Genomic DNA, 19,229 nt, shown 5'->3' on the forward strand with positions numbered 1-19,229 from the left:
TTTCAACAGTGGGCCGGCATCACTTTTGTAGTAAAACTGATTTTAAAAAGAACTAGCTTAAGAGTCACCCTTGCCTGGTCAACCATTCCTCAAATACCCTCCCCAAATCAGCCTGCATTTGAGACTCCTCTGTAGGCCCAGAGTACCCCAGCCTTCCCCTGTCACTCTGGATTCTCTTTATCTCTTTACCTCTGTCTCCCCCATTAGACTGAGCTCCTGGAAAGCATCCTCCAAATGTATACATAGGGTTTCCCCCGCTTTCCATTATGAAAATACTCAAACACTCAAGAAAAGTAAAGGAAATGGTATAATAGTATATACTTATTACCTAGATTTTAACAATTGTTAGTGTTTTGACATGTGTTTCAAATATGATTCTTTGCTTGAAATAGTCAAAGTAAATTACAAATATCACACTGCCACCCTAAATATTTCTGTATTCATCTCTCAAAAATGACATTTTCCTGCTTAATCACAATACTATTATCTTAAGCAACAAAATTAATAGTAATACCCTACATCAGTGGTCCCCAAACTTTTTTGGCACCAGGGACCGATGCTCCTATGAGAATCTTAATGCCTGATGATCTGTGGTGGAGCTGAGGTAGTGATGCTAGTGCTGGGGAGTGGCTGCAAATACAGATGAAGCTTCGCTAGCTCACCCGCCGCTCACCTCCTGCTTTGCTGATATAGGGACCCCTGCCCTATATCACTAAATACTGTGACTTGAAGTTGTGTCCCCAGTGCCTGGCACCTTTCATAACAAGTAGCAATAAATGTTTGAATGAATTTATTTCTGTGTAATGACAAATAGAACAGCAATTGGATATTTATCTACTCAAAAGTATTGAAGGTTTAGAGTTAATTTTTTTAATTATAATGTGCTTTAATTTGTAGACGAAGATACAAAAAGGAGAGCAAAGAAAGCCAAGAAAAAGGAAAAGAAGAAGAAACGCAGATCGTCAGTTTTTTCAATGTTTATTATGGGAAAGTTTAAAAATATATAAAATTACATAAAATAGTAAAATTAACCCCCATGTAACCATCAGTCAGCTTGGAAAACTACCAATTCTTAGGCTGTCTCCACTGCCCCCCTCATTATTTTGAAACCTATTCCAGATATCATTTCATTCATAAACCAGCATGTTTCTCTAAAATACAGGCATTCTTTTACTGTTATCACACCTAAAATATTTAACAAAATAATTTATCAATTCTCAGCAATTTTTTTACAGTTTATTCAAATCAGAATCCAAATAATGTCTCTAAATTGAGATTGATTGACATGTCTCTTACATCTCTAAATAGATAGGTTCCCCTTCTGTTTTTGTTTTTGGAATTTATTTGTTGAAGAAACCAAATCGTTTGTCTTATAGAGGTCCCTGCAGTATGGATTTTGCTGATTGTATTTTTACAGTGTCCTTTTAAAATGTTCTTTGTCCTCTGTATTTCCTATAGATTGATAGTTAGGTCTAGTCTTAATTCAGATTTGAGTTTTGATTTGAGTTTTTGGCAGGAATACTTCATAGGTGATGCTGTGTACTTCCATCAGGACGCAGATAATGTCTGATTGTCTCTTTTCATGTTAACAGTCATTGATGAATTGCCTAGGTCTCTTATTTCATTAGGGATTGCAAAATGGTGATAGTCTAATTCTGGCTTTCTTTCTTCATTTATTAAGGTAGAATAATTCTATAAGCGAAACCTACCCTTATCAACTATTTGGTTACCCTGAAGAACAGTTTGTATAGGAAAGGCAGGATAATTGCTTACTATTTGTTTTATGAATTTTCAAAATAATGAGTTCGGTTATTCTAGTATCATTCTGAACCCAAGTATTCATACATGTTTGATACTTTTTAATCCATTACACTTAAAATTATTGATGCTCAAATTGGTAGAAGCTGTTTTTTAAACCACTTTATTTCTGTTATCTTTCTATAGCATTAGAACCGTATTTCATTGTTCCCTTTAGAGATCTTTTTTTATAGTGAATTGTGATTTGGTTAAATTAGAAAATTTTTTTAATTAAAATTATTCTTTAACAAGTTTGAATAAGCTGAGAATTCAAATCATTTTAATGTCTTAAATTGCCTTGAAAAAACAATATGCCCTTTAACATGGGAATATTAAGTCAATTTGTATCAAATCATAATCATTACAGGAAGAAATACAAGAAAAAGAAGTCTAAAAAGAGCAGAAAAGATTCCAGTGATTCAAGCTCTAAAGATTCCCAAGAGGAGTTTCTGGACAATCCCTGGAAGGATCGATCAAGTAGGTTCTTCTGATAGACTTTGACTTCAGAACAGATAAAACATTAATTTAACCAATTAGTCTAAATGTGAATATGTTTCTGAACATCTTTTGTGCAGAGCCTGAAGAACCCTCAGATTTAATTGGCCCAGAGGCTCCAAAAACACTTGCCTCTCAAGACGATAAACCTTTGAAGTAGGTAACAGTTTATTTACAACATCTAAAGTACCTCCTCAAAAGTATGTCCCTCACTTCCTTTCCAAGCTTATCTCCCTCTGCTCCCTTATTTATGCCTGAGATTCCAACTGAGCTAAACTAAAACGTCCCTGTGTTTACTCTGCACTTTCCCACATAGTGTCTTATTTACCTTATTTCTTCCCCCACCATGCCTTCCCTTCTTTTCCCAGCCCTGTTTTCTTCACTACCCTCAATTTCTTCTTCTTAAAATCCTTACCATCCTTCAAAGCCCTTTTCAAAAGAAGAGGTATGTCCTGATTCCTAATACCTCCCCTCCACAAGTAGGTGTGATTTCTATCCCTCTTTAATCTTTTAGTCCTCGCAGCATTTTCTATTTCTTTTGTGCAATGTATTATATATCCTACATTTTATTGCAGTTATATATTTATTAATATGTAAATTCCACCAGAACAGAGATTATATTTGTATTACAAGCTTTGAGTTTAATAGATATTCAAGAAGCAGTCGATGAATAAAGGAATGGTAGTTTTTAAAGTCCCCTTGAATGAAAGTTAATAGATAATTGTTACTATATAGTGTTATTAATGGTTATAAGTCTAAAAAGTATATTAGTTTGAGATATGTTATTTCTGTATTTTTTTTAAGTGAAAAGGGGAAAGGAATTCAAGGAAGGCAGAAGCAGTAAAGGCAGTGCCTATAGGGATGAATTCATCGTAATTGTAAAATATGAGTCTGTTTACTAACATCGGTTCTTTTGTTCTTCCAAAGTATCTCTACATTTTTAGGTTAGGTTGCCAGTATCTTTTTTTATTTCGTATTTTGGTACAGATAGTTTATCCTCTGAAGGATGTAGGTCACTGCATTGTTCACTAATTAAATTGAAGTAAATCATATTGGCTTCCCAGAATGCCGCCACTTAGCAACTGTTATTCCTACTGTTTTCTGAGAATAAATGAATTTTTGTACTTTCTTTAGATGATGAGTCTTTTATAATGAATCTTTCTGAATTCTGAATTGCTTTGTAGCTATGGTCATGCGCTGTTACCTGGTGAAGGTGCAGCTATGGCTGAATATGTAAAAGCTGGAAAACGAATCCCACGAAGAGGTGAAATTGGCTTGACAAGTGAAGAAATTGCATCATTTGAGTGCTCAGGTTATGTAATGAGTGGTAGCAGGTATGTTCTTGGCATTAAAGTCAGTTTCTGTGATTAAATCATTTCCTTCTTTCTCACTGCCAGAATTATATTTGTTGATTGATTTTCACTGAGTGACCATTCCTAATGAAAAGTACAGTATAAATATTGTTTTAATATCGGTTTTTATTGGTATAAATATAGTTGTCTAAAATTCCAAGTATGTATGCAACTCAGCCTCAGACTCAGCTATATCAAAGAATCAGTCTTTCCAGTACCTTATTTCATATTTTGGTACAGATAGTTTATCCTCTGGATGATGTAGGTAAATTCAGCTTTTTATCACTGCCCCATGAGGAATGTGAAATTTCTAGTAGTTAGGAAAGCATTTTCAGAGTGCTGACCGTTACACCATGGAACCAACTCAGAAAGCATTTTCGTAAGGCAATGTTTCCTGGTTTCTGAGTTTGCCTCTCATTTTCTGTGGACTCAGAACATGAACTCTCCAGTTCTCTGTGGACTCTGAGAATGAAGAGCAGGAAAGGATTATGACAGACACCAGGTTCAGCATGGAGAAATGAATATAAAATTAGAGAAGAGAAAGCAAAGTACCAGAAAGAACAAGGGTAGTGAATAGGGTGTCTATATAAAAAATCAAGCTGAATTTTGGATTTTTAAAAACTCTATAAACTTTTAAAAGTAGATAAATATTTTAAAATAAAATTAGAGGCAAATATTTATAGCATCTCCAGAACCTTGGAATTTTGAGGACCAACATTTGAAAACATTATCTGATGACCAGCACAGTAAGATAAAAAAAAAAAAAAATAGAGGCATAAGAATTGGAAAGGAGGACATAACACTGTAACATTTTGTGAACGGTATGATTGTTTACATAGAAAATCCTAAAGAATCTTCAGGTAAATTATAAATAATAGGGTTTAACAAATGGTTGGATATAAGGTTAATACACAAAAACCAGTTGCATTTCTATGCACCAGCAACAAACAACTGGAAAATGTAATTAAATAAAAACAAAACAACATAACCATATCAGGGAATATGAAGGACTTAGGAATAAATGTTAACAAAAGATATCCAGGACCTCTACAGGGAAAACTATAAAACATCATTAAGAGACATTAAAGAAAACGTAAATAAATGGAGAGATATTATGTTCACGGATAGAAAGGTAATATCATAAAATTGCCAGTTCTTCCCATATTGATCTGTAGATTCAGTGCAGTTCCAATCTAAATCAAAACAGAGTGTTTCATGAAACTTAATTAGATGGTTCTAAAATTTATATGTTAGACTAGAGGGCCAAGAATAGCCAGGTCACTTCTGAAGAGGAAGAGCAAGAAGATGAGATTCGCCCCGCCGGATATAAAGACTTACTGTGAAGCTTATAACAGTTTAGAAAGTGTGGAGGAACAAATGTATTGTTCAATGGAATACAGAGCCCAGGGACAGAGCCATACGTCTGTGGAATTTAGATATTTGAAAGAAATGGCATATCATACCACTGGGGAAGAAAGAAACTATTTAGTAAATGGATCAGGAAAAGAATCATTATTCATATGGAAAAAGATGAAATTAGAACCCTGATTATATCCCCATATTTAAAAATTAATGTAGCTAGATTAAGGACTTAAATGTCCTTTAGCACTCAGTATAAAATATGAGCATGCCTCTATTAGATCTTGGGGTGGAGGAAGCATTTCTTAAAAGAGATTTTAAAAATGCAGTAACCATACAATAAAATATTGATATATTTGCCTAGGTTAAAAGTAAGAACTTTTGTTCATCAAAAGACATCTTAAAATAAGTAAAAAGACAAGTTCCAAGCTAGGATAAGATCATACAATACACACAACTGTTAAAGAGTTAGCATTGAAAATATTTAAAGAATATCTGTAAATAACCCCCCAAAAAAGTGGGAAAATGACACCAACAGGCATTTGTCAGAAAAATATATATGGACTATACGTACATAAAAAGATGTTCATTGTCATTGGAAATGGAAATTTAGAACGTACTGAAATACCATTTTACATCCATTTGATAGATAAAAGTTCAAAGTTCTGACAATAACAAGCACTTGAGAGGATATGGATGTACAGGATCTCTTAAATATTACTAATAGTAGTACAGATTGGTCCAACCACTTTGGAAAACAGTCTGACATTATCTTGGAAAGTTGAGCATTCATATACTTTTATGACCCAGCAACTCCATACCTAGATATCCAAAAGAAAATCTTTCCCATGTACTAGGAGACGTGTACATAGAGGTTTATTACAGCATCATTTACATAGCACTTCTTGTTCCAGATAAACTACTCACTGTACCCTGAGCAACCTAAATACATTGTCATCTCCTTGACTCTCCATCATGCCATTCCCCCACCTTCACACTAACCTGAAATGATTCTCCCCTTCTTCTCACTCACTCTTCTCTATTTTTCTAGACATAGCTCAAACTTCATCTTGAACTGATTGTATAGGATTGGGTACATATACATAAAAGAGGCAGGTTTTCATGAAGTTTTTCCTCTAAATAAGCGACCTTTTGAAGATGATGTAATAGTTTCTTTTTGCCTCTGCCCCTGTACTTTCCTGATTTGACTCTTGTGCTAAATTCCTTCTTTTCTTTGAGCTGCTACTGGATTCTAAGGAGTTAAATTCAATTGTGAATTGAGACTTAGTTCTTTTGGTTGTGCAACAAATTTGAACCTTGAAGAAGTTCCACTTCATTGATGACAACTTAAATCTTTATCTTATTATCAATTCCACAAAGGCAAATTGCACATCACCTAGGAAGTTTAATAATTTGCCTGTTTCTGGTTGTTCTACTGGAAACAACAGAACTAGACTGATGCTGTATTAGAAATTAATAACAGTCACGATATTGACAGAACATCAGGTCATTATTTGAATACTAAAAATAAAGGACACAGCAGATAAAACAAATGATCTTTTGAAAAATCAAACTCATTACAAAAACAATTTCTATTTGTCAGCTTCTTAACTAGACCACTCTATATTAAGAAAGGATGAGTGAGGAAGTACTATGAGAATAATTGCTGAGAAATTAAGCTCAAAATAAAATTATCTCCAGGCATCGCCGAATGGAGGCTGTGCGACTGCGAAAAGAGAACCAGATCTATAGTGCCGATGAGAAGAGAGCTCTTGCATCCTTTAACCAAGAAGAGAGACGAAAGAGAGAAAACAAGATTCTGGCCAGTTTTCGAGAGATGGTATACAGAAAAACTAAAGGGAAAGATGACAAATAAGGAGTTTTGGATTGTTCGGCAGACGTTTTTAACAACATAAAAGAAAGTCTCGGTTCCATATATACATACAAAAAGATTTTGATCTGGAAAAGCTTTACAGTGCTACTGTGCCTTCTATTTAATTCTTTCAGTCCTTCAATATAACTTTAGCAAGTTCTTTGGGTTATTTTGGATTGACCATAAAATTTCCTGGTTTAAACATCCAAATTATGAATGAAATCCTACTGTATTGGGGGAGGTGACATTGAGAGAAAGTGTCAGTGAGATAAGAAACTTAACTCTCATATCATGGGACAGTGCTGCTCTTAGCTCGACATGACACACCCCCCAAATGAACTTGTGGGAAATTATCATTCCTCTATATTGGATGTGTCATAAATGGACTTGATAGAAACATACAGGAGGCCAGTTTTGTTAACAAAATGAAGGTATTGCTGAAAAAAGCAAATCTGGAATTTGAAGATTGACTTGTAGTATACAATATATAATCTGCACCGGAAATCATGTATTTCAGTTTTATCTCCTACCTGTGCCCCAAAACCAACAAACCAAAAAGAAAAACTATCCCACAGACTTGTTGAATTGAAATGTGAACATGAGTTTTAAAAATTCTTAATAGGTTACTTAAAAATGTGTTTTTTCGAATTTAAACTATTGGAAAGTCTGTTGTGCCAATGTAAGTACATTATTTCCATCTAAGCTGTGCTTAGATCATAATTTTAATACTAGAAATGAATGGGAGTCAACTGTGATCAGGAGTTTAATAGGGAAAAATATAATGAATCATGTTTTAACTTACCTGTTTCATGCGGATGAAGCTAAAATGATATTAAACATTTTTGTCCGTCCTGTATGTAATAGGCAGATTTTATTATAAACATTGTTAAAGTTTTCAGTTTATTTTTTACATCTGTCATTCAGTTTAATCTTTAACTTTTTTATGCCTACTATTGACTTTTAAGTTTGGGAGAAATGGAATATTCTGGGACTGTGAGATCATGATCTTTTTCATTTTGTTCAATTTTAGTTGTTAGGTCACAAGAGTGAAAGGGGGAGGGGACAGTGGAAGTTCTGGTTGTCTTTGTTTTGAGCTGCATTATTATTATGTGCCTAGCATAAATTTTAATTACCTGGGTTATGGGGAAATTCTGACTCTGCTGTTATAAAATGCCCTCTCCTCTCTACTTATAATAGTTTAAAGTGGGTTTTTTCAAAGTTTTAAAATAAGGCAGTCAAATTTTAAAGCATAGATCAGAAGTTTACTATTTAGCACACGTTCTAGGAAAATGTCTACCTTTAACTCATAACTAATGAACTAAACAGCCAGTTGACATGTAACAGTTAGGACCCTTGAATTTGAACTGATTTCTATGTATTATCATTGCTGCCTAGCCTAAGAAATCTATTATTCCTAAAAGTTAAAAGGAAACTAGGTCCCCAATTTGTGAGTGTTAATCCATCTACTTCCCTGTGTAATAAAACCTAAATTTATAATCACCATTTAAGAATTTGCTCTCTAAGAAAATTATTGTTATTGGCTCCTGGAGACTGAATGAATTTGTTCTCCTGTTTTCAGTAGGCAAGGTAATTTAAATGCAACGATTTTGTGATATATGAATATTGTTGATTTTCATTGGATTTGCCTGTCTCCTCCACAGAGTAAATACTCAACAAATGCTTGTCAAGTAAAAAAATATATATATTAATTCATTTCATTCATCAATAATTTTTCAGAAAAGATCTGCCAAAGAACAGCTTCAGTAACATATTCTTTGGAAAAAGGAAGAAGAATGAAAGAGCTTAAAGTATTTTATTTTCAGTACATGAGAGTTACTGCTTCAAACTGTTTAATTACGTGAGCCACAAGTCTAATAGGAGGGTTATTGTATTTGAAATGCTCTATCTGTTATTCTTCAAGGAGACTTACCTAGTTTCCTACCTCCTCGCCTATTGCTCTAAGATTTTTCCCCCTTTTATTTATTTATTGCATAAATGTAACAGTTAAAAAAAGAAGAAAGAAAAATTATCCATTGTCTTACCACATCAATTGTCTTTAGGATTCTGTGTTCCCTTCCAGTGCTTGTCTATGTGAATATGTATTCTGATGTACCAGTAAGTAATCACTCATAATGTAATTCTGTCTTTGGTGTTTTAAAACTTTGCAGCCAGGCAAGACAGCCTCACAGGGATGGTAGGAACAAGTGATAATCTGGTGTGAGGATGGGAAGAAGACAAGAAATAAGTAAGGGTGGTGACTGAGCCTTCCTTATTTCATTGCCCCCAGTCCTCAAGCCACCTTCCTGCCATCAAGGTCGTGATGATGTATTGTGGCAGGCAGCATTCCAGGCTTCAGAGTTCCAGAATGTATTGTTTAATGATGGGGCTAAATTTGCAGTAAACGAAGGGATCTGTTAGTAGAGAAACCCTTCAGATTGGTTATATTACGAGCCGTAGAACTGTTACCATTTTTCTGTTCCCCAGTTGTGCCATAAAGAGGGGTGTCTGGGTGGAGACTTAGGCTCAGATGGGGAAACAAACAGCCAAAGTGCCAGTCTCAGTTGGTCTGACAGGTGAATTTTAGCAGGTCTCTAAACTCAGCTTCTATATCTGTAAGACTCTGAATGATGCAGATAGTGGTGGAAAAAACCTTTTAGAAAATAGAACTTACTGGTTACTCTGCTAGCGTGATGTAAGTTGCCAAATGGAAAATTAATGAATGCAAAATAAATACAGCTGGATTGTGTGCCACATGTTTATTATTCAATAAATATTCTGTGGTTTGATGTGCAGTGTCGTATTTTTAATACATTCTGATTAGAAATCCAATCCTAAAACATTCAGTAAGAATCAGACATAATTGAATTAGAAGGGATTTGACTCCATTAAAATATGTTTGGCCTCAACAAGGTCCCTCGTCCATTTTTCTCGAAAGCGAGTCTTTCCTGGTCTGTAGAGAAAGAAAAACAAACACACCAAAAGCTTTTAAAATAAAACACTGAGCCAGCGATCGATTCCCTGTTTACTCTTATATTCCTAGTGAGCAAAAAGCTTTTTGAGAGTAGAGGGGAAAGTCTGTCTCTATCTATTCCTTAGGCCCAATCAATAAAATAGTGAGTTTATATGTAAAGATTCTTTAAGAGTTGCTAAACAAAAGGGATTATTATACATGATTTAATTCCATATAATTGTGAATTTTCCCATAGAAACAACAGATGTGACCCGCTTTGCCCCCATCCTACTCCAGCAACTAATCCCCAAGTTTCTAATCATCGAAAAATGAGACACTAAAAAAATTCTAGAACAATGGCAGAATCCTCCTTTCAATCAATCCTAATGAGGTAGGTGGCCCAAAGGAGAAAAGTGACTGTTATGTGAATTATCTGTGGCTGTGGACTTGCTGGATTCCCAGAGTATAATGACCTTTTTCCACCACCGTGTTAAAATAAGTCTCCAAGTGTTCATTACCTGTGAACTAATGACTGGCCCTCAAAGATAAAAGAGACATCAACGGGTGCATCCTAAGAAAGAAAAGAACAATGGTCAGTCCAGACCAGTCATACCAACTCATGATTCCTCCTATTCCTACACTTGTCCATATATACTCTTAAATTTCTAGAATTCATCTTCCTTGTGAATTGGGAGTCTGTAGGTGGTAGTTCTTTGTCACTTCAAACCTCTGTCCTCCAAAAGATCTTTTTGGCAACGAATACCTTAAGAATCACCAAGGCATCGCTTCTCAGCCTTTTGGCTAAGATCAGGTAAGGAATCGCCAAAGAACTGGAAACAAGTAGGAGAGGCTTGTGTTCCTCATTAACAGGAGCTTGAGTAAGTCATTTTACCTTCTTTACATGCTCCAGTTTACTCAACCGACAGGAATGGCATAAGAATGAAGTAATATAGATGAACAAAGTTCGAAAACATTTTTAAAGCAGCATAAAATGTAGGTTGTAATATTGTCTGAATGGTTACCACCCATTTGCCCCTCCAGAATTACACTGAGAATTCTGAGCAAAAGCCCTTTTCTCAAGCTCTCTATTTGTATGGTCACTGGTTTATGGTCTTGATTACCTCCACAAGCCTAACATTCTGATCTCTAACCTTGCCAGTTAACAAGACAGCTGATGGTGGGATGTATGACCAGGAGAAGTGAGAGCACCATGTATTTTACCTCCTTAGATTACTCTGGGTCCCAAAATCTCTGAATAGATAAGTTTATACTAGGATAGGACAAATACAGGATATAGTTGACTCATTATGTGGTCATATATAAAGCCTTAGAGTCAGGCAAAGGCTCAAATAACTTGTGAAAGGATGAAAAACAAAGGGGATATGATATTTTTATGTCTGCTGTGTTCTAGGCATTATGTTTGGTATCAACATTGCTCCTCTGAGAACCCTATGCCTGGATTCATGGATGTTATTTTGACTCTTTTCTTACCAGCGATCAACATATTTCATATTCATGGTCTATCTAGTGACTACAAGCAATCATTCCTTCAAGTATTTAATGAGTGCCTACTATTTGCCAGCCCTTGTTTTTCAGCAAGATAAAAATTTGTGCCTTCATGGAACTTACATTCTGGTAGGGCGAGAAGACACTAACAAGATAATAAATTATATAGAATATCAGAAGTTGATAAAATGTTACAGAAAAAAAGCAAAAGCATTGGCAGGTGGGAGCGGGGAGAAAGTGCTGTGTAGGAGGTGAGAGCAGGGAAAACAAATAACAAGGGACCAGAGCACACAAGGTCTTTTGGCCCTTACTACTCAGAAAGTGTAGTCTGTGGACCAGCAGCATCTGCCTGGTCTGGGAGCTTCTTAGCAATGCAGAATCTCAAGCCCTACCCCAGACCTGCTGAATCAGAATCTTCCTTTTAACAAGATCCCCAGTGGAGTTCAAGAAACATGCTGGAAAGTATTTAAACAGAGGAGTGACATAAATTCATTACATGATGAGGGCAAGGGTGGAAGCAGAGGAACCAGTTAGAAGGCTATGGAAATCATCTTGGTAAGAGACGATGGTGGTGGTCGAACTGGAATGGTAAGAAATTGTTAGATTCAGGGCCTATTTTTGAAAGTAGGGCCAACAGGATTTCCTAATGGATTCAATGAAGGATGTGAGAGAGTCAAGGATGATGCCAAAGATTTTGGCCATCGGCTGAGATGAGGGAGACTGCAGGTCAGCTTTAGAAGGGGAAATTGGAAGTTCAATTCTGGTTACAATAAGTGAGGTTTCTTAAACCTGCAAGTGGCAGAGGTCTGAGCTGGAGATATAAATTTGGGGCTCATAAACTAGAGGTGGCATTTAAAGCCAGGAGACGGGATATGATCATCAAGGCAGCGAGTATAGAGAAGAGGTCCAAGACCCACATTTTGTGACATTCTAATACAAAGAGGTTAGTGGGAGGAGAAACCAGTAGAGACTGAGAAGGAACGGTCAATGAAGCAGGAGAAAAACCAGGACAGTATGTTGTCCTAGAAGGCAAACAGAATGTTTCATAGAGAAAGGAGTGATCAGCTATGGCAAGTGCTGCAGACAGGCCAAGCAGGATGAGGACAGAAATATGACTATTATGTTTTACAAAGAAAGGGTCATCAATGATCTTGACAAGAGAAGTCTCTATTCTCATTGAAGTCTTATCAAAGGGAGCAGGCAGGAAAGGAAGAGCTTACCGGAGGTTTGTTTTTGTTGAACTTGATAGTGAAGAAGGCAGAGGCAGAGCCTAGTGCCGTGGGTGTGTTAGCGGTTGGGATGCTCCAGCGTACAGAGTAGATGTAGTGGAAGCTGTGTACCACATCTTTTGTCTCTATCAACTTTGTGTAGTGCACCCAGCGGTCTTGATACTCCCAAGTCTGTTTAATAGAAAAAGAGCACACAGAGAAAAACAAGCAGACTTCTGTTTAAATCCTCTGGATAAAGGCAGCACACAACAGTGGAGTTTATAGCTCTGCTTCTGGAGTCCATTTCTAACATTTTTGATTGGGATTCAAACTAGAGTCAACTCCCAATTATCTCCACAGTGGAGGAGATAAGAGGTGGAGCTGAAATTAAATGAATGACTAATGCAAACATCACTTGAGATTGGGCTTTGTACTGTAGAGGCACATGCTCAAATGTGTGTGGGTACATAGACACCACAAATACATACACACTCACTTCCTTCCAGACCCTTACTTGAGAGGCAAGTTTAGTTAATTGAAAAATAATTAGTGATTAGAACATGTGGTCTGCTCACTCCTCTCTGGGAGACCTCAAGGTGTGACTAGAAAGTAATGAGGCTGATTTTACAAACTGCTGTTGAAAACCAAACTCACTTAATTGCAGCCATAGATGGTATATAATGTCAGAAAAGGAATGAGTCCGGCAATAGGATCATCCAGATCTCTCAGATCCCTGTCTACACCCTTGGAGAAGCTTTCCCTCCTAAGCACAAATCTTACCAGCACCTAGGGTCCACAGAAGTCATAATGCAGCCCTGATTCTTAGCACAGGGCCAGAAATGCTATAGATATTCAAGTTCAATTCAACTGGACCCCCTTGGGCTGGCTTTTATGGCACAGGCAGCTCACGAGTCATTTCCATATAAACAAAATAATGATAGAGCGCGTACAGAAAAAAAAAAAAAAAAAAAAAGATCTTGAATTAAGATGAAGGTCCACAGAAGGAAGTGGGATTGTCTAACAAGCCCAGTGATGTGCACAGGGAGTGTGGCAGAAGATGGTAAAAAGATTTCAGGCCTCCCTTTAAAATAAAAAGAAGCAGGCTAGCCTTCTGCCTCAGCTTACTTTATTTCAACCTTCTATCCGATTGGCTCTTTCAGTTAGCCAGAGAGGAGCACCAGATTCTAGATTCCTTGAGATCAGGGACTGTGTCTTCCTATAGAGACCATTATTCCTTTTAAGGAAGAAGTCCAACAGTCAAGCTCATGAAGCCCATAGAAGCATACCTTTTTTCTAACCTTTCTGTATTATTTGATGTATTTTGTCAGCCCTAATAGTTAATCTGCCACATAATCACAGACTTCGTAGCATTTGAATGGTCCCTAGAGATCATCTAATGAAGCCCCTTACTTTATAGATGAGGATACAGGGGCCTAGAAATGGGTAAGGACAGTCCAACACAACAGAGGAGACAGGAACCCAGGTTTTCTGAGTAGCCAGCTCAGTTCTCTCTCTGCCTCACTGGATGCATCAGTGCTAAGATTTTCTCCCTCTCAACTTGGTGTCAGTGTTTTTTTTTTTTCTTTTGTGAACTGAGGCAGCCTTAGACACCTCAAATTCAACTATCTCCATCAGGCAATTTCTTCCTTTTTTATCGTTGTGCAAGCAGCTGACTTTCATGTAGCTCCAACGTGTTTTGTAATTTTTACACAATGTTGCTTCATATCCTCACTCTGAGGAAACAGTATCTTATTGTGCTACTCTATCATGGATGGCTTAGCCCATTATATGTTATTGGATGCTCAGAATCAACAGGCATCTAGAACTATATGCACAAAACTGTTATCAATGGTAAATGATCTTTGAGGAAATAGAAATGGGCATTATGGGGGTGTAGGGGTAACTTTCATTTTCTACTTTGTGTCTTTTTGTTCACTGGGGTTTTTTTAATAACAATTCTTTATTTTTATTATAAAATAATTTTAACTGTGTGTTAGGCAGTGGGAATTTTCCAATTTTTCTCTCATAAAGAACTTATTTGTATATTCTTGTTGCCGAATTGTGTTTCTGAAGAGAATAAACCAATTATTGTGCCCACTGGCAATGTATAAGTATACCTATTCCCTCCCCACAAACACACAAGCCTTCTTACATCAGGTTTGATCCACACTGCAATACCTTAAAATCTTTTGAATTTCCATTTTTCATTGATAGTAAACTCTTTATGATTTTTGCCATCAAAAAGTCCTTTTTCCCAATAAAATGCATAGAAGAAAACAGGAACTAAACTCAGGGACCTTGGACTTAAAGAGGATTTTATGAATTTGATCTCAAAAGCAAGGGAAGTAAAAGCAAAAATAAATGAATGGGACTACATCAAACTAAAAAGCTTCTGCTCAGCAAAAGAAGAGACAACCGTCCGAATGGGAAAATATATTTGCAAGCAACACCTCCGATAAGAGCCTAATATCCAAAATATACAAAGAACTCATACAACTCAATAACAACAAAAAAAAACAAATGATCCAATCGAAAATGGGCAGAGGACCTGAACAGACACCTCTCCCTAGAGGATATACAAATGGCCAACACATATATGAAAAGATGCTTAACATTGCTAGCTATTAGGGAAATTCAAATCAAAATCACAATGAGATACCATCTCACACCCGTTAGAATAGCTATAATCAACAGGACAAGTAATAACAAATGTTGGAGAGGATGCGGAGAAAAAGGAACCCTCATACACTGCTGGTGGGACTGCAAATTTCCATACAGCCACTATGGAAAGCAGCATGGAGGTTCCTCAAAAAAATAAGAATTGATCCACCATATGATCCAGCAATCCCTCTACTGGGTGTTTACCCCAAAGACTTGAAAACCCATATTCAAAAAGATATTTGCACACCGATGTTCATAGCAGCATTATTCACAGTGGCCAGGACATGGAAGCCACCGAAGTATCCTGTGATAGATGATTGGCTAAAGAAGCTGTGGTACATATATACGATGGAATATTACTCAGCCATAAGAAGAGCTGAAATACTGCCATTTGTGATAACATGGATTGACCTCGAGGTAATCATGCTAAGTGAAATAAGCCTGACAAAAATAGCGGAAAATCTCATGATATCACTTATATGTGGGATATAAACCTAAAAGCAGCAAAGAAACAGGACAAACAAACAGAGACTCCTGGACATGGAGAATAGACTAGTGGTTACCATAGGACTATAGAGTATTGGTTACTAGTGGGGCAGGGGAGGAGATGGGAGGTCGATGTGATAAAGGGGGTTAAATATAGGGGGGTAGGAGGAGGGAGAGGCAGGTAAATGGGATAAAATATATGGTAGCTGAAGGAAACTGGGCTTTGGGTGGTAAACAATAGGATATACAGATGTCAAATGATAATGTACACCTGAAAATTATATAATTGTATTAACCAGTGTTACCCCAATAAACTTAATTAATTTTTTTTAAAAAGTCCTTTTTCCTACTCTGGTGGAAAAGTATATCAGACAGACTTATGATCAAAACTTCATTTTGCTGCTTAAACAGGAAGACCTTGGACATACTGCCCAACTTCTCTGAGCCTCAAGGTTCTTTATCTGTCAAACATACCTACGCTAAGGTTTGTTGTGAGGATTAAATGAGAGAATGCACATGAAATGCTTAGCAGTGCTTGGCACAATAAATAGTAACTCCAAATTTGCCAATAGTAACTCCTAATTTGGTGTACGGTGGACTCTGGGAAATCTGCAATAAGCTTGAGAAAGCTCTTCATTAGAAATGCCTGGCACTTAGATGGTAGACTTCACTTCTAGGACTTGCTGTATTAGTGGGGTTGGGAACAGGGTGATTTGATGTAAAGAGTTATATAGAGCTTTTAGCTTTCAATCACCTTCTACTTTCTAATCATCTCTATCCACACAACAACCTACAAAGTATGTAAGCTCTTCATCTATGAAAGAATAAATCCGTTTGTGTATTTAACACATATTTATAGAGCACCTGACCTTTCTGGAGGCTTGGGACAGAAAAATGAACACAAGTCTCTGCCCTCATGGACCATATGATCTGGTGGCGGGATAAAAGCAATGGTATAAATAAGTAAACTCTAGTATCTCAGGTAGAGCTAAGTGCTAAAGTAAAACTAAATTAGAGAAGGAGAGAGGGTTGCAATTTTAGATGAGGTAGCTAAGAAAGGCCTCAATGAGCAGGTGGCATCTTAGCAAAGATCTGAAGAGAGGTAAGGCATGAACCGTAAGAATAGATCTCAGGGGAGAGTGTTCCAGGCAGAAGGAACAGCAAGTGTAAAGGCCCTGAGCTAGGTATATACCTGACAGTTGAAATGCAAGGAAACACGTGTGGCTGTAGTGAGAATGGTGAAAATGGAGAAGGCAGTAGGTGATGGAGTCTGAGCAGTAAGTTGGGAGGGATGGGGGTACTCAGATCATGTTGGGAACTGTAGGCCATTGTCAGGACTTTCTTTAGCCTTTTATTCAGAATAACCAGTAAGATTTGCAGGGGAAATTTTTCCTGCTTGTTCTGTGCCCCATTCCAGCCTGATTCATAAATCCTGGGTTGCAGGAGGCAGGGACTTTTGCCCAACCCCAAATGGAGAGACGTTCCAAAGCAGGAAGATCCAAGAGTAACTAGTACTTTGTACCATTCATCCTCACTATACTCTGGATATTCCTTCTAATGAGAAAGGTTCATTGTGCCCAGTGGAGTATAAATGGAGGGTGTGGAGCCAAAAATCTCTGGCTTTTCCTCATTCTCACCTGACCAGGGCTGCCCAGGGCCCTTAGGGCTGTGAGCTTTGATAGGCTGGCCAGAGGACCAGAGACAGCAGGAAACTTCTCCCAGGGGTGGGAGTCCGCCTACACCAATTTCAACTGGTTTCTCATCCGAGGAAATACAGTGAGTGGGGATTTCAAGTCATTATTCTTAATCTACCTGCAAGTTATGCAAAGCAACCCAGGGCCTTTTCACCAGAGCTGCCAGGTAGAACCACATGAATAGGGTCAGAGCCAGGCACAGGAGGAAAAGAAAAATAAATTCACAGGCATGTGCACCTAAGTATGCGGGCAATACGTTCCAAAGCTACAACAAAAAGACTTTTGATCCATCTGTATCCCCTCTGTTAATATGAGCATTCTAAAGTTGCTGATGAAGAACTCTTGTTTGGAAGAAGCAACTCTCTCCTTATGGCATTAGGCCCCCATTTAGAGCACCAGATAGGAAAGTTGCTTTACTGAGAATATCAGATTTTCCTAGGAAAATGTAAGGTTAGGATGATCCAAACACAGGGAAACACGATTGTGCTTTTCACCTTCAAAGACTATCCTATCTTGATTTTGGAACCCAGATGAGGACATCTAAAAGCCTTTGATATCATCTCCTAGGGATTCTGGGCTTCAAACTTTTCATCAAACAAGCGCCTTTTTATTGTTCTTCGCCCTTGTATGCCACGGTGGGGTGGTCAACTAACTTACCAAAACAAATTCCTCAATTTGTTTACGGCCCCTTTCTGCTGTGAATTCACCGTGTGTGATCCATTTGATATTTTTGATGGCGCGTTCTTCTGCAAACAAGGTGTAAATTTGTTAGTTGCCTGGTAGTGTGACATAGGAGACAGTCCTTTAGGCACCCAAGCAGGATTACTACCTTCCACAGTGTTAATAGCAGCGGCGATGGCCCTCTGAGCTAAATTTAGAGCTAGTTCACTCAAATCGCTGTCATCTTCTGTATCGATTGTGTCGCATGAAGAACAAATATACACATCTATTGTCTCCCGAAATCTGACACTTTTAGTCTTATTCATTTTCTTTTGCCTGGAAAAAGAAACTCAAAAAGTTAACTTTTGCATGTGTGTGTGCACGTATGCATGTACACATTCCTGTAAGTACAGACTATCTCTTGAAGAATCACAAGAGACAGGAAACAGTTGTTTCTTCTAGGGAAGGGATTAGGGGTTAGGGTAGGAGTGAGGCTTCACCATTTACCCTTTGTGCCTGGCTGCTGAGATCTACTTTTCCTGAAAACCTAGGATTTCCAGATTCTCATAACCATGAAGACTTAAGTCAAGATGTAGTAGAATGATTCATAACTTCTTTGGCATTCTAACAATACTGATTTCTAGTTGAGTCTAATAGAACCTCAAACCCTGCTTTCGAGGACTAAGGACACATGACTCTTTACAGATAAAGTGAATTAAAATGATTAAAGGCAATACAGCATAGGAGGGGTTGGTTTTTCAGGTTTTACTCTTAGATTTTCCAGGTAGACTATTACATCGTCTACCAGAAACTATCATTTTTTACCATCTTATTTTTCCCGAAAATATTTAAGTATTAGCTTTGGTTAACACTTCCAGAAAAACGTTAAGTGACAGTGGAAATAAGGAGCATCCTCCTTTTGTGTCTAACTTCAATGGGTATGCTTTCTGGTGTTACACCTATAAATATGATGCTGGTTTATGGCTTGAGATTTATCATATCAAGAAAATATTTGTCTGCTACTGTTTTAGTAAGGTGGTCATCATAACTTATAGTTCATATTTTCCAAATGCCTTTAACATCTACTGAGGCTGTGAAAATTAGATTTATCAGTGCTGTGAAGGGTTCATCACAGAGCTAGGAGCCTTTGCACATTTTCCATCATTTTTTTCCATCTTTTCCCTTGAG

General features: G+C 37.3%; 2 protein-coding genes across 3 annotated transcripts in view; one reads left to right on the plus strand and one right to left on the minus strand.

The window, feature by feature from the left end:
- The window catches only part of NKAP (NFKB activating protein), a 17,198-nt gene extending 7,536 nt beyond the window's left edge, over window positions 1-9,662 (plus strand). Inside the window, exons 5-9 of one of the 2 annotated variants that reach the window (XM_006904683.3) lie at window positions 898-961; window positions 2,165-2,274; window positions 2,373-2,448; window positions 3,477-3,626; window positions 6,705-9,662. In XM_006904683.3, coding sequence (XP_006904745.1) covers window positions 898-961; window positions 2,165-2,274; window positions 2,373-2,448; window positions 3,477-3,626; window positions 6,705-6,879 — 575 coding nt within the window. In that variant the 3' untranslated portion in view covers window positions 6,880-9,662. The remainder of the gene's footprint in view (window positions 1-897; window positions 962-2,164; window positions 2,275-2,372; window positions 2,449-3,476; window positions 3,627-6,704) is intronic. The other variant, XM_015589432.2, reaches the window with a different exon arrangement.
- Window positions 9,663-9,726: 64 nt separating this feature from the next.
- AKAP14 (A-kinase anchoring protein 14) lies at window positions 9,727-18,367 on the minus strand. Its single transcript, XM_025046217.1, is given in 4 exon segments — window positions 9,727-9,826; window positions 10,345-10,397; window positions 12,553-12,732; window positions 18,065-18,367. Coding segments are annotated over 4 exon segments (636 nt in total).
- Window positions 18,368-19,229: the final 862 nt, after the last annotated feature.

Source organism: Pteropus alecto, unplaced genomic scaffold (genome assembly GCF_000325575.1).
Source record: "Pteropus alecto unplaced genomic scaffold, ASM32557v1 scaffold280, whole genome shotgun sequence".
Classification (NCBI taxonomy): Eukaryota; Metazoa; Chordata; class Mammalia; order Chiroptera; family Pteropodidae; genus Pteropus; species Pteropus alecto.